Source organism: Rhinoderma darwinii, chromosome 1 (genome assembly GCF_050947455.1).
Source record: "Rhinoderma darwinii isolate aRhiDar2 chromosome 1, aRhiDar2.hap1, whole genome shotgun sequence".
Taxonomy (NCBI): domain Eukaryota; kingdom Metazoa; phylum Chordata; class Amphibia; order Anura; family Rhinodermatidae; genus Rhinoderma; species Rhinoderma darwinii.
Genome location: NC_134687.1, coordinates 182627396 through 182642666, shown reverse-complemented (window position 1 = coordinate 182642666; position 15271 = coordinate 182627396). Strand labels below are relative to the sequence as shown.

The following is a 15271-nucleotide window of genomic DNA, read 5'->3' as shown; positions in this document are numbered from 1 at the left end:
TCTTTTTTATTAGGCACCATGTCCGGTTTAAAGAGGTCTTGTGGTGCCAAAACATTGGAAACCCCCCAAAAGTGACCCCAATTTGGAAACTAGACCCCTTGAGGAATCCATTGTAGTTTTCTTGGGGTGCATGCGGCTTTTTGATCAGTTTTTATTCTATTTTTAGATGCCGTGGTGACTAAAAAACAGCAATTCTACTATTGTTTTTTTATTCTATTTTTTTTACAGCGTTCACCGTGCGCTATAAATGACATATTCACTTTATTCTGCGGGGCGATACGATTACGGCGATACCAGATGTTTATAGGTTTTTTTTATGTCTTATGGGGTTTGCACAATAAAATACGTTTTGTAAAAAATCATTCACTTTTTGTGTTACCTTATTCTAAGCGCCAGAACTTTTTTATTTTTCAATCAATAAAGGCGTGCGAGGACTTATTATTTGCGTAACGAACTGTAGTTTCGATCAGGACCATTTTTCGGTACATGCGACTTTTTGATCTCTTTTCATTCCATCTTTTGGGAGGTGAAGTGACCAAACAATTGTGATTGTGGTACGGTTTAGTATTATTTTCTTTTACGGCGTTCACCATGCGGGATAAATAACGAAATAGTTTTGTAGTTCAGATCGTTACGGACGCAGCGATACCAATTATGTATAGTTTATTTGTTTGTTTATATATTTTTATTAATAATAAATGACTGATAAGGTAAAAAGGGGGATTTTTACTTTTAATACTTTTTAAACTTTTATTTTCTTATTTTTACACATCTTTTTTTAACTTTTTTTTTACTGTATTACTTTGTCCCACTAGGGGACTTGAGGGCAGGAGGCCCTGATCGCTATTCTAATACACTGCACTACATGCGTAGTGCAGTGTATTAGAACTGTCAGCTAGTCACTGACAGCAAGCATAGTGGGTCCTGACGTTGTCAGGACCCACTAGGCTTCCGTCTATGGCATAGCCGGATGCCATTGTTTGGTGTCCGGTTGCCATAGTCACCATCGCCGGCCGCTATCGTGTAGCAGGCCGGCGATGGCAGCTTAACCCCTAAAAAGCCGCGATCTCTATAGAACGCGGCTTTTAAGGGGTTAATCAGCGGGGACACAGCGATCGGTCCCCGCTGTGGGAGCTGTGACAACTGCTGTACGAGACAGCAGCTGTCACAGCTCCTGCATGTGTCGGGAGGACGGCCGAAACGGCCGTTACTCCCGAGACGTACTATTCCGTCATGGAGCGCGAACGATACAGCTGCCATGACGTAATAGTAGGTCCAGGAGCGGGAAGGGGTTAAGCAACCCAGGCCACCAGTAGTTTCTGGCAATGAGGTGCTTGGTACCCAGGATGCCTGGATGGCCAGATAGTGCAGAGTCATGATTTTCCCTAAGTACCCTTAGCCGGAATTTCAGGGGAACAAACAGCTTGTTCTCAGGAAGGTTCCCGGGAGCTGAACCTTGATCAGCCGCAATTTCGGAGACTAAATCAGAATCAATAGAGGAAATGATTATACCTGGAGGCAAAACACAAGCAGGATCTTCCTCCGAAGGAGGGCTGGCCATGAAGCTACGCGACAGTGCATCAGCCTTAATATTTTTAGACCCAGCCCTATAGGTGACCAAAAAGTTGAATCTGGTAAAAAATAACGCCCATTGAGCTTGTCTCGGTTTTAGCCTCCGGGCAGATTCTAAGAAAACCAGATTCTTGTGGTCGGTAAGGACCGTTACCTGGTGCCTAGCCCCCTCCAGGAAGTGGCGCCACTCTTCAAATGCCCATTTAATGGCTAAGAGTTCGCGGTTGCCAATATCATAGTTACTCTCAGTGGGCGAAAACTTCCTGGAGAAGTAGGCACAGGGACGGAGATGGGTGAGGGACCTAGTACCCTGGGACAAGACAGCACCCACTCCCACCTCGGAGGCGTCAACCTCCACGATGAATGGCTCCATTTGGTTGGGCTGAACCAGCACTGGGGCCGAGATAAAGCACTTCTTAAGGACCTCAAAAGCATGGACAGCCTCAGGAGGCCAGTGGAGGAGATCAGCACCTTTGCGAGTGAGATCCGTAAGAGGCTTAGCGATGACCGAGAAGTTAGCAATAAATCTCCTGTAATAATTAGCGAACCCCAGGAAGCAGTGTAACGCCTTCAGGGAGGCAGGTTGGACCCATTCCGCCACAGCCTGGACCTTGGCGGGGTTCATGCGGAATTCATGAGGAGTGAGGATTTGACCCAAAAATTTTATCTCCTGCACCCCAAACACACATTTTTCGGTCTTAGCAAACAGTTTGTTTTCCCGAAGGGCCTGGAGCACCTTCCTGACATGCTCAATGTGGGAGGACCAGTCCTTGGAAAACACAAGTATGTCATCAAGGTACACTACAAGAAATACCCCCAGGTAGTCTCTTAAAATCTCTTTTATGAAATTCTGGAAGACCGCGGGAGCATTATACAACCCAAAGGGCATGACGAGGTATTCGAAATGACCTTCGGGCGTGTTAAACGCAGTCTTCCACTCATCCCCCTCTTTGATGCGGATAAGGTTATAAGCCCCCCGTAGATCAAACTTAGAGAACCATTGGTTCCCCTGAACCTGATTGAAAAGATCAGGAATCAAAGGAAGGGGGTACTGGTTCCTTACAGTGACCTTATTCAAGTTCCGGTAGTCAATGCACGGCCTAAGACCACCATCCTTCTTCCCTACGAAGAAGAAGCCAGCATCTACCGGAGAAGTAGAGGGGCGAATGTAACCCTTGGCCAGGCATTCCTGGATATACTCTCTCATGGCTTCATGTTCGGGACAAGAGAGATTAAATATCCTACCCTTAGGGAGCTTAGCTCCTGGTACCAAATCGATAGCACAATCGTATTCTCTATAAGGAGGTAACACTTCGGAGGCCTCTTTAGAGAAAACATCAGCGAAGTCCTGAACAAACTCAGGTAGAGTGTTCACCTCCTCAGGGAGAGAAATAGAATTAACAGAAAAACATGACGTCATGCATTCATTACCCCATTTGGTAAGATCCCCAGTATTCCAGTTAAACGTGGGATTATGCAACTGCAACCAGGGAAGGCCTAAAACCAAATCGGACGATAATCCCTGCATCACCAGTACAGAGCACTGCTCCAAATGCATGGAGCCAACAAGGAGTTCAAAAACAGGGGTATGCTGCGTAAAATAACCATTAGCAAGAGGAGTGGCGTCGATACCCACTACCGAGACAGGTTTAGGCAAATCAATTAATGGCATAGCTAGAGACATAGCAAATTCCACAGACATAATATTAGCAGAAGACCCTGAATCCACGAAGGCACTGCCGGCAGCAGATCTACCACCAAAAGAGACCTGAAAGGGAAGCAAGATTTTATTAGGTTTCATATTTACGGGAAGTACCTGTGCGCCCAAGTGACCTCCCCGATGATCACTTAGGCGCGGATGTTTTCCGGCTGCTTATTCTTACGCCTAGGACAGTTGTTCACTTGATGCTTGTCATCCCCACAGTAGAAGCAGAGACCATTCTTCCTGCGGAACTCTCTACGTAGTTGGGGGGACCCAGAGGCCCCGAGTTGCATAGGTACATCCGAGTCTTCCGTGGAAGAACGAAGCAATTGAACCTCGGGAGGCATCATGGGGGAGTCAGAGGAGAAGGCACAAAAACGTTAAAGTCATCGTTCCCTGAGACGTCGGTAAAGTCATACAGCTAAAACCATAACCTGATCTACTGAGTCAGAAGAGGGATAACTAACTAGCAGGTCTTTCAGGGCGTTCGACAGACCCAATCTAAACTGGCACCTCAAGGCAGAGTCATTCCACCGAGAAGCTACACACCACTTCCTAAAGTCAGAACAATACTCCTCAACAGGTCTCTTACCCTGACGTAAGGTCACCAGCTGACTCTCGGCAAAGGCAGTCTTGTCAGTCTCGTCATAGATGAGCCCGAGAGCAGAAAAGAAAAGATCAACGGAGGAAAGTTCAGGGGCGTCAGGAGCCAAGGAGAAGGCCCATTCTTGGGGCCCGTCCTGGAGCCGGGACATAATTATACCCCGGTCACTCCTCATGACCTGCTTCATTTTGACCCTGGCTTTACTGACAATTCTCCTGCTCTGCGTTTGGTACCTCGTACACTCCTGGTTTGACTCGGCTCGTTCACTACTCTCGTTGCTCACGGTGCTGCCGTGGGCAACTGCCCCATTTCCCTAACTTCTGTGTGCCCTTGTCTGTTTGTCTGTCGTGCACTTATTGAGCATAGGGACCGTCGCCCAGTTGTACGCCGTCGCCTAGGACGGGCCGTTGCAAGTAGGCAGGGACTGAGTGGCGGGTAGATTAGGGCTCACCTGTCTGTCTCCCTACCCCGTCATTACAGGGAAGGGCTGTGGCTCTATCTACAGGGGGCTGTGTGTGGTGCAATCTACAGGGGTCTGTGTGTGGCAGTATCTACCAAGGGGGGCTGTGCGGCTCTATCTACTAAGGTGGGGCTGTGTGGCACTATATACAAGGGAGGGGGGCTGTGTGGCTCTATATACAGTGGGAGCTGTATAGCGCTATATACAGGGGGGCTTTATGGTGCTATCTACAGGGGGGCTGTATGGCACTATCTACAAGGGGGAGGTGGGGGCGCAATCTACAAGTGGGGTGTGACACTGTCTATAGGCGGAGCTGTACAGCACTGTCTACAGGGGGGCTGTATGGCACATTCTACAGGGGCACTATCTATAAGGGGGGCTGCTTGTGGCACCTGGGGGACCCAGTCAAGAGTTTGCAATGGGGTCCAGTTTTTCCTAGTTACGCCCCTGGTTACAAGTCTCCTTGCTGTAAACGTTTAGGTATCCTGAGGTCTCACATCCAGTAACCATTTACCAGCACAAGTAATTTGTCATACAAAAATTTATAGTAGATGAATTGTTCTGTAATTTAATGTGCAAAGAAGTAAGGCTGTGTTCACACTGCAGTGCACACTAGGAACTGGAAACGTTTCCATAGACTATCAAGAACCATACGTATGCCAAAAGAATGTCAGTTTGGTTACATCTGGGCAGTATATTTCTGCGTAGTTTTTTTTCATTATATTGGAAAGTGTAGTCAACTACCCTTTTGTAGTAATGTTTTTGTGTAATGGACTTTTGGTGATGTATGCCACTGTATAGCATACAATGGCATACATCCGGGCCTTATGGTCGGCGTGTACATCGGAAGATTTACTCAGCATATATGCCAAACGTTCACTGCAGGCGCAGTGTGTACAAAGCCTAACCTACACATAAAGTTGCATCCCTCGGTCAAACTGTCAGACAAGATACACGTCCATGAGTGCTGATGCATCTCTTGATTTTTTACTGTGCATATATGAATTGCAAGTTGTTTGCTTACCTGGAGCCTATAGTGAAATATACAGTTATGGCTAATGAAGTCGTGATCATGTGCAGTTATATTTTACAAAAAAAAGTTTAAAGAGAACATGTCACCTGTTTTTTTTATGCTAGTTTTTCCTTGTTTGTATGGACAGATTATAAGATACCGTAGTCATGTTATACTGACAATTCAGACTTCAGTCTAAGATAATGATATGCGTCATGTAACAGGCTGCAGCCATTGGTTGTGAAACTGTAATGAGAAGGAGGGAGCGAGGCAAGAAAAAGTCTCACTTGTTAGCCATTATATAATTACAGACCTATAATACAGATGTAACATTCCATATCCGTGAATTTTATGTGAGAAACCTGTCTATATGTGCATGCAGTATATTCTATAACCTCTATATACAGGCACAACACTACTGCAGGGTTGCCAACCTCCTTTTTTGTTTATTTTGAACAACGTAGCCAGAAATCACAGATAGTTAAAATTTTCCTACAAGTTGGAAAACCAAAATTAATCAAAGATTATATATGTCATATATATATGTCTACAGCTCAGATACTGATATAAACAGTCTTATTACAGACACTGGCCAAAAGTCAAATATTTTTATAGATTGTGCATGAATTTTCAGACGATTGGCCACCCTGCACTACTGGCAGCCAGTACACTCAATAGTACAACTGAGCATGTGCAGAGTTCAAACAAGAAGGCCCTGCTTTCAGCAAAACACTATTATATCAGTCATCTCTTCACTCTAATCCTGATGCCCATGTTTTTAATCATTAAATAGAATCAAAGCTTCTGTTGCTGGTGACCATTCCTCTTCTAAGCCTATGCAGTGATGGTGCGGGTACAGGAGTTGAGCCTGTGCCACGATTAGCGGGTGTCAGCTGTAATATACAGCCGACTACCTGCTCTACCTGGGATCAAAGAGAACTCTTATCCCTGACATTTAACCTCTTATATGTTGCGGTCAATATCAATTATTGAGTTTGACAAAAGGAGGGCTCTCTGATGAGTTGCCATGCCAGGCAGGTGCCTCGCAAAAGCCCCCAGTTCTTCCAAAGGTATATGCCTATTAGGCCATACTCATACCTCCCAATTTTCAGATATTGTAAAGAGGGATAACTGATGCGGCGCACGCAAGTTTTGTCCCTGTTAAGCCAAGCCTCTAACCCTGCCCAATCCCCGCCCATACACACCCAGTTCAGCCCACACAGTATCATGCTCCCATAGTGCCTCCCACACAGTATAATGCCCCCATAAAGCCCTCCAACAGTATAATGCCCCCATAGTCATTCAGCGCACAGTATAATGCCCCCATAGCTGCCCCAACGCGGTATAATGCCCCAAACCACCCCCATACAGTATAAAACACCCATAGTCACCCAGCACACAGTATAATGTCCCCATAGCTACCCCCCACACAGTTTAATACCCCCATAGGTGCCCCCACAGTAAAATGCCCCATAGCTGCCCTCTACAAACAGTATAATGCTCCCATAACTGCCCCACACAGTATAATGCCCCCATAGTGGCCCCTACACAGTACAATGCCCCATAGCTGCCCCTACACAGTATAATGCCCCCATAGCTGCCCCCACACACTATAATGCCCCCATAGCTGCCCTCCATACCCAGTATAATGCCTCCATAGTGCCTAATAAAAATTATGAAATAAATACTCACCTAGCCACGTTCCCACGACAAGTGGAGGAGATCCTTCTGCATGTCTCCTCTGGGCTGTGCTCTGTGTTGATCGGTGCAAACAGGCACGATGACGTCACGCCTGTCTGTGCCATGCCGCTCACGACTGGCGTTACATAGTGAATGGTGGAGCAGGTAGCTGTAGGCTAACTGGTCCTCGATTTGATTCAATTGTGTCTGCGTCCTAAGGACGCAGATACGGTGTGAACTGGGACATTACACCGTTCTCCCTGGACAGAGGGACAGCACCTGGAATACCCGGGACTGTCCTGCTGGACCCGGGACGATTGGAAAGTATGCATGCTAATGACTATGGAATGCTGACTGCTTTGGAATACTAACCTTTCTTTCAACTTTTTTTTTCAGCTTTACATTGATTGCTCCCAATATCCTACATACTGGAAATAATGAGAAAATTATCATCCAGTGTCATGAATGTGCATCTAAAAAGGATTTGCCAGTGGACATCATGGTGAACAATTTTCCTAAAGATGATAAACACGTTCACCGGACAGTTACTCATCTAACTGCTTCCAACGATTATCTGGCAACAGCAAATATCAAAGTATGACAACTCTTTTATAAACCTTCCGTCTTCTATAACAGTGGCTGTTCAGCTGTTGCAGGACTACAACTGTTTCCAAGCATGCTTTGAAAATCAAAGGCTGTCATGGCATAATGGGTGTTGTGGTTTCGTAACTGCTAGAGATCCACAGGTTGGAGACCACTGGTCTATATTATGCTTTCTTCTCTTTCAGCCTTTATATACTCGCAACCCAACTGTTGACAGAATTTCAAATAATGATCAGATTAATCAAAAAATTATGTTTACATATTAAAAGGGAGTCTGTTACAAGATAGACCCCTTAGGTTAGGTTCATATTGTATGTTTTCATTGCGTTTCCAAACACTGCCCAAGGAAATGCATTTGAAATGTGTTAGTTTTTTAAATACACGCATGTTTTTACAATAGATATAAAAGTAAGCCAAGTAAAGGAGCTGCACAGTAAGGAAAGCCTGTATGGCCGGTGCTAGCGTCCAGGCAAAAGACCAATTCACTGATAGCACAATTTCAATCCACGAATGGAAGCAACACTCCAGGGATGTAATCCATGATACACCCAATGTTCACAGAAGCAACGTTTAGCCCTCTCAATGAAGGCATTTTCAAGCAAATAGTGTCAGTAGTTGCCACATATTTATACAACACATTGTGCAATTGGTGATTACATCTCATTAATACAGAACATATTAAAAGTTCATCAAATCCAGATAGTTACAAAATTTATAGAATCCATAATTGTATCAAATGTATTATCTTCCAAAAGTGTTAAAGTGCATATCGCATGCTAAAATAGTAAAAAACACATACAATATATAATTGATGAATATGATTAATTATAAACAGCTGTCAGTCACCCCCTAGACTTTAGATGAAATCTATGTAATCCCCAAAAAATTCAAGCATGTGTATATAACATCCTCCATCTTTTCCGGCGTCCAATAGAATCTCCTGCGCAAGCTCCAATAGAAGCGTAGGACTTACTGGTCACGTGTTCGGCATGGTATGTATCGAAAGACGTAGTGCAGGCTTCCTAAACTGCGCATGTGCACTGGCTCACAGAGACCTCCAATGCACCATGCTACAAAAGGGAACCGACACATTGTAATGTGTCGGTTCCCTTCAGAGCGCATTGCAGGTCTCGGTGAGGCAATTTTATCTCTTCGAATAACCCCTTTAATAGCAACTATGTAGTTTGGACATATTATACATGCTTTCTATTGTGAGGGGAATATTTTGTGGCATACAGATTTTTGATTAAGCCAATGACATTAAAGCACAACAGAGAAAAAAAACTCTTTTTTTCCTATTCACACATTTTCCCCTATATAAAACATAAAAAAATAAAAGATACTGTTTTTTTAGGCACCACATTAAATCCCCTTCTTGGTGGCAAAAAGGAAAAAAGTATAAAATAAAATAAATTATTCAAGGTAAGATTTTCTTGTAGACATTCAGGCACCTGAAAGCCTTTGTCCTAAAATGGTTAAACCAGTGCCACACCGTTGATGAGGCGAGATTAGCACTTGCCCCAGAATCACTCTTCTCTGACTGCAGGGATCGGCATTTTAATATAAAGATGCCGTCCAGTACATATTTTGACATGTTGCGATTTTTTTCTGTTGAAGTTTTGTTCCTGGTTTTCGCTTGAAAAATACTGGCAAAATCTGCAGCAAATCTGCACTGTGGGAACGTACCCTTAGGCCCCATGCACACAACCATACTTTTTATTCGTAATTACAGATCCGTAATTACAGATGAAATTGCAGGCCCATTAATTTCCATTGGCCACGGATGCCTTTTCAGTATATTTACGGATGTATGTCTGTGTTGTAGAAATGATCTGCAAAATATAGAACATGTACTATTATTGTCCGCAATTGCGGCATGAACTCGCCCATAAAAGTCTATGGGTGCTTCCACAATTGCGGACGGCTTTGTGTATCCGTAGCCGTCAGATCTGTATTTGCGGACAGTAAAAACCCTTACGGTCGTGTGCATGAGGCCTTAGGCCCCATGCACATGAACGTGTTTTTGCAGCCGCAATTCACCCGCAAATCTGCGGGCGAAATGCGGTCCCATTCATTTCTATGGGCCCATGCACACAACTGGGGTTTCCATGGTCCGTGCATTGCCCAGGAGCCTGGACCGCAAAAAGATAGGACATGTCTTATTACTGCAGTTTTTTGCGGTCCAGGCTCATTGAAATGAATGCACACGGCCATGTGCAAGGCCCGTGATTTGCGGGCGGCCTGCGGATGACACTCCGCGGCCATCTGAGCCGCAAATCACAGGCCGTGCACACCACTATGGTCGTGTGCATGAGCCCTTAGTGTGTGTTTGAGTGAAGTGTCTGTGTTTAGTGATTTAGGGGTCTGGTCTGATTAATTTAGTCTGTGATGAGGTCTGAATTGATTTATGGGTCTGGACTGGAGCCTGATTGATTTAGGGTTCTGGTTAATTTGGGGGATCTGGTTTGGGGTCTGAATTGATTATTCTGCATTGTTTCAGTACTGGATTAACTGTAACGTCTGCAGTGAGATGATGAGTAGTACTATTCTTGTTTGTGAAACAAATCCCAGCACATCCTTACCATTGTTCAGGTCCTACTGAGAGTTGTAGTTTCCAATGAATTTTAGGAATCAGGAGTTACACTGACTTCATAATTCATCTCTCTACTGATCTTAGTTCTGGTACCATATTCATAAAAAGGGGTATTCCCATCTCGGACATTTATTGCAAATCCACAGTGTTGACCATTAAAGCCTGATAGATGCTGGACACCTTTTGGGAGCCACACCTATCTCTAGAACTGGGCCCCCTGACTTCCTCTGATTGGCTGCAGCGGTCGCATGCTGCTTACATTTAAACAATTACTGGGAGCCGTCAGCACTGGATTGCTGGCGGAAAGGATATAGGTGAGTACTGTTTTTTCTTTTATTTCACGACATTTGATAACCCTGATACCTCTTCAGATAACATTTTTTAAACTAGAAAAACAAATTTCCCTTAGGGCCTGTTCACATTAGCGTTGCCCTTCCGTTGAGGTTTCCGTCGGGTTAATCCCTCAATGGAAAGGCAAGCTCAAACTTTAGCTTCCGTTTCCCTCACCATTGATCTCAATGGTGACGGAAACGTTGCTATAGGTTTCCGTTTGGCAGCCCTGTGACAGGGTTCCGTTGTTTTGATGGAATCAACAACAATATGGACAGTGACGTCAGGGGTTGGTGCTCCTCCGCTCTGAACTAATTCTGAAGCAGGGAGCTGATGGTTCCCTGCTTCAGAATTGGGTTCAACTGTATCTACGTCTTGAGGACGCAGATACCGTTGACAGTGGGACATACCCCTGGCCGCGTTCCCGCCGGGTGCTGCCGGAAGGTGGATGCGGCAGCACTCGGCGTTCATCCGGCCACAGTTAAAATAGATAGGATATAGCGAGACCTCCCTTGGAGCCAAACCCAAAATGCTGCAGGTAACGTTATTGGATCCGGCTCCTGCACAGGTCCAGCGCCGTACGGAGCCGCAACTGATGTCCCCTGTGCCAGGACAGATCCCATAGAAAGCTATAGGATTCGTTCTAGCATCAGTTTACCTCCAGCTGTTCTGCAACATGCGGGAGGGAAACTGACAGGAGCAACGGACATATGTGAACGGCCCCTAAGTCCACTTTCACACGGCAGTATTTTGGTCAGTATTTTGCATCAGTATTTGGAAGAGAAAAAGTATAATAGAAAGATTTGTGTTTTGGACCCCCTCCCGGTTTTGTCTTACAAAAACCTAACAAAATACTGTAGTGTGAAAGCGCCCTTAATTGGGATTTTGATCTTAAAATGATTGATAAGTGTAGCTGAGATGTTGATCATGCAGGAAGCCATAATGGATCAGTGCAGTGTCTGGGAAATGAGTGGATGTGTTGTAAGAATGTGGGAGTAACCCTCATCATTAAAGGGTCACTAAGTTTATTTTTTTGCACTGCCATGCCAAGGCCTTGTCTGCTCTTGGTCTCACGTTACCTTACAAAAGAAAAGGAAAACCCAATATGGGTGTTAATAGGTCAGTTCACCCATACAGTATTTTGAGTTGTTTTTTTTTACCTAGGCCAATAAGGTATTTCATATTTTATGCTTTCAGTCTTCTGTTATCAGGACAACTTTTGTACTGTAATATGTAAAACTCTATGGGGTTTATAAAAGCCAGGGGTACAGAAGTTTTTCTCCCAAGGGCTGCAATAAAAAACTTAAAGGGTTATTCCCATCTGAGACATTTATGGCATATTGACAGTAGATATATCATAAATGTCTGATAGGTGGGGATCCCTTCAACCTATTGGGAGAATGGGGGATCCCCTGTTTATCACTCCAGAGAGGAGGAAACTGTACATCTCTCTCCACTGAAGATTAAGAAAACACCTAAACAATTCTCAACTCCCATAAACTGCAATGGAGAGAGCTGCATGCATGCCCGGGCACCTAATCTTCTACTCTCTGGAGACCTGAACAGGGCCATTTCTTCTGATATATGGGTTTCCCAGATATAAAACCCCCACCACAGGGATTCAAAAAGCATAAAATACAATACCAGTCATGAATTAAACGAATAGAAGATATCGAGGCACTCACCGGACTTGCAACAAAATTTCTTTATTCAAAGATCTTGGTCAGGATGTGGAATTAGCAAAATACAATACCAGTCATGTACTGCCCCCTCAGTCCTGCACTAGACATAACACAGTAAGTGCTTTTTCAGACTAACGTATAAATAGTCTGTGTGACGGCCATATTTTTAACGGCCGTCAAACAGCTGGAAGTGTATCTATGGGCTGTTCACACGGCCGTTGCATTAACTGACCAAGGGAAGGGCCCGTGAAAAAATAGAACATGTCCTATTTTTGTCCGTTTTCACGGATCCCTTAATAGACTCAAGTGAAAAACTGCAGTTCTTCATGGCCGATTTCACACACTTTAGTCTAAATATAGCCTAATAGTTTTGCCCGGATCTATTGACAACCTGTCTTTCTCAAGCATGTCTGTGTCCTGATGGTTGGGGGTTAGAGAAATATGGCATCGCGGGCTGCATGCAGCCCCCAGGCAGCAGGTTGTGCACTCCTAAGGCCCCATGAACACAACTGTGCCCGTAATCACGGTCCGTGATTACAGGCACGGACAGCCGTGGACAGCCCTCCGCATTTGCGGGCCATGCTCCCATTATAAAGTATGGGAGCACGGTCCGTAAAATAAAAAAATAGGACATGCCCTTTTCTTTACTTAAGGTTTCTATGGCACGGACACCTTCCCGTAAATATACGGGAAGGTGTCCGCCGGCCATAGAAATGAATGAATCCGTAATTACGGATCATATTTACGGCCCGTAATTATGGACAAAATCTACGGTCGTGTGCATGGGACCTAAGCAAACCATTTATACCAAATATATAAAGTACTTTAAACTGGTAATTCGGTAGCTTTCATTGCATCTGTGAAAGTAAAATTGTGTAGAAGGAAGACAAAGAAATGGATCCAGCGCTGTGTCCTTGAAGTCTTTTAAAAGGAAACTATTTCCAAGTTTTATTGATATAGTAAGAAAAAAATTAAAAACAATCGCATTGTAGGTAGATATTCCCGAGTGAAATAATGGATTTATGGCAGTGTGAGCGGTGCCTACGCGTTTCTGACGCTTGCAGCGTCCTTAATCATGGCTTCTGTGAACAGAAGCCATGATTAAGGACGCTGCAAGCGTCAGAAACGCGTAGGCACCGCTCACACTGCCATAAATCCATTATTTCACTCGGGAATATCTACCAACAATGCGATTGTTTTTAATTTTTTCTTACTATATCAATAAAACTTGGAAATAGTTTCCTTTTAAAAGACTTCAAGGACACAGCGCTGGATCCATTTCTTTGTCTTCCTTCCATTTCATACGTGTGCCGACACGAGGACCCGCGCGCAAGTCCACACATGCGATAAGGTGAGCTGGAGGAATCCTCCCAAACATTTTTTCTAAAATTGTGTAGCCTTATGTCTTTGCTTTACATATTTAAATATTTTTTTTTGTCTATTTTTTAGATTCCGTACGATTACCTTTCTTCTGACAGCAATGAAAAACAATATGTCATTGTTCGTGCCAGTTCACCTCCACTGTTTGGCATAGAAAAAATCATCCTTGTTTCCCCCCACACAGGGTATATCTTCATCCAAACAGACAAAACCATCTATACGCCAAACCAAAATGGTAATGTAAGGGCTGATTATAAATTTTTGAATATGATGGAGTCATTTGGGAGCACACATATTGTACAAAATTCTAAATATGCAAATAATGAAATGTAGATTATATTTTTTATTATTTATCATATGTTTACATCATGGTTCCATAACAGAGATTGTTGTGACGGCTTTGATGGATGCGTATTGAAATAAATCCTGACCAATTGGGGCTTGTTAGGTTTTTTTCTAGTATGCTTTTTTTTTTTTTACAGCAAGAATATCTCTGCAATTTACACTATTCTTGCCTTAAAAAACCAACGGTACCCCTATGGAACGGAGACCTGTGCTAATGGAAATGGAACTCTCACTGAGGACTATGCAGGGATATGTCAGACTGGCCTTCTATTGGATAGTTGTGGTCCCACCATTAAAGGGACTCTAAACACATAGTTGACAACATTTGAAAAATGTTTCCATGGACACTTAGGGTGTGGCTTCGTTGGTGGGTGTGGCTTCATTGGTGGGTGTGGCTTCATTGGTGGGTGTAGCTTATCGGCTGGGAGTGGTTTTCTTCCCAGAATTTCTGCATACAAATAAACAAACAAAATATTCTGCACTAGTTTGGCTGACAACTATTATGGTGGCCAGTATCTCTCTCTGGTTATCCGGCTGTGTACAGGCAGGTGATGTCTCACTTTATCACCAGGGATAGGTAAGATGTGCTGACCACTACTCCTACCAGCATAGATAGTGCCACATTCAGTGCCCCTTGTAGATGGTGCTCCACACTGCCCCCAGTAGAAAGTACCACACATTGCTCCCTGTAGATATTGCCACACACTGCTTCCTGTAGATAATGCCACAGTGCCCACTGTAGATAGTGCCACATGGCCCCCTATAGATAGTGACACAGTACTCTCTATAGATAATGCCACAGTGCCTTCTGTAGATTGAGCCACACAGCCCCCTATAGAAAGAGCCACACAGCACACAGCCATTTTTTTGATAGTGCCACAGTGCCCTCTGCAGATAATGCCACAGTGCCCACTGTAGATATTGCCATAGTGCCTTCTGTAGATAATACCACCCCCCGTATATAATGCCAGACACTGCTTCTTGTAGATAATGCCACAGAGCCACACAGCCTCCCCATAGATATAGCCACAAAACCACCCTGTAGATGCTGCCATAAAGCCCCTTTTTTTATAGTGCCACATTGCCCTCTGTAGATAGTGCCACAGTGCCCTCTGCAGATAATTAGATAATGCCGCAGTGCCCCCTGTAGATAATGCCACAGTGCCCCTGTAGATAATGCCACAGTGCCCTTGTAGATAATGCCACAGTGCCCTATGTAGATAGTGCCACCCCCAGATAATGCCACAGTGCCCTCTGTAGATAGTGCCACACACACCCCCTTATAGATAGCGCCACACCCCCTGTAGA

General features: G+C 44.3%; 1 protein-coding gene across 1 annotated transcript in view; it reads left to right on the top strand.

Annotated features, from left to right (window-relative positions):
• The window catches only part of LOC142757730 (venom factor-like), a 328633-nt gene that overhangs the window by 45289 nt on the left and 268073 nt on the right, over positions 1 to 15271 (top strand). Inside the window, 2 exon segments of the mRNA XM_075860640.1 lie at positions 7427 to 7625; positions 13688 to 13853. Of these exon segments, the coding sequence (XP_075716755.1) occupies positions 7427 to 7625; positions 13688 to 13853 (365 nt within the window).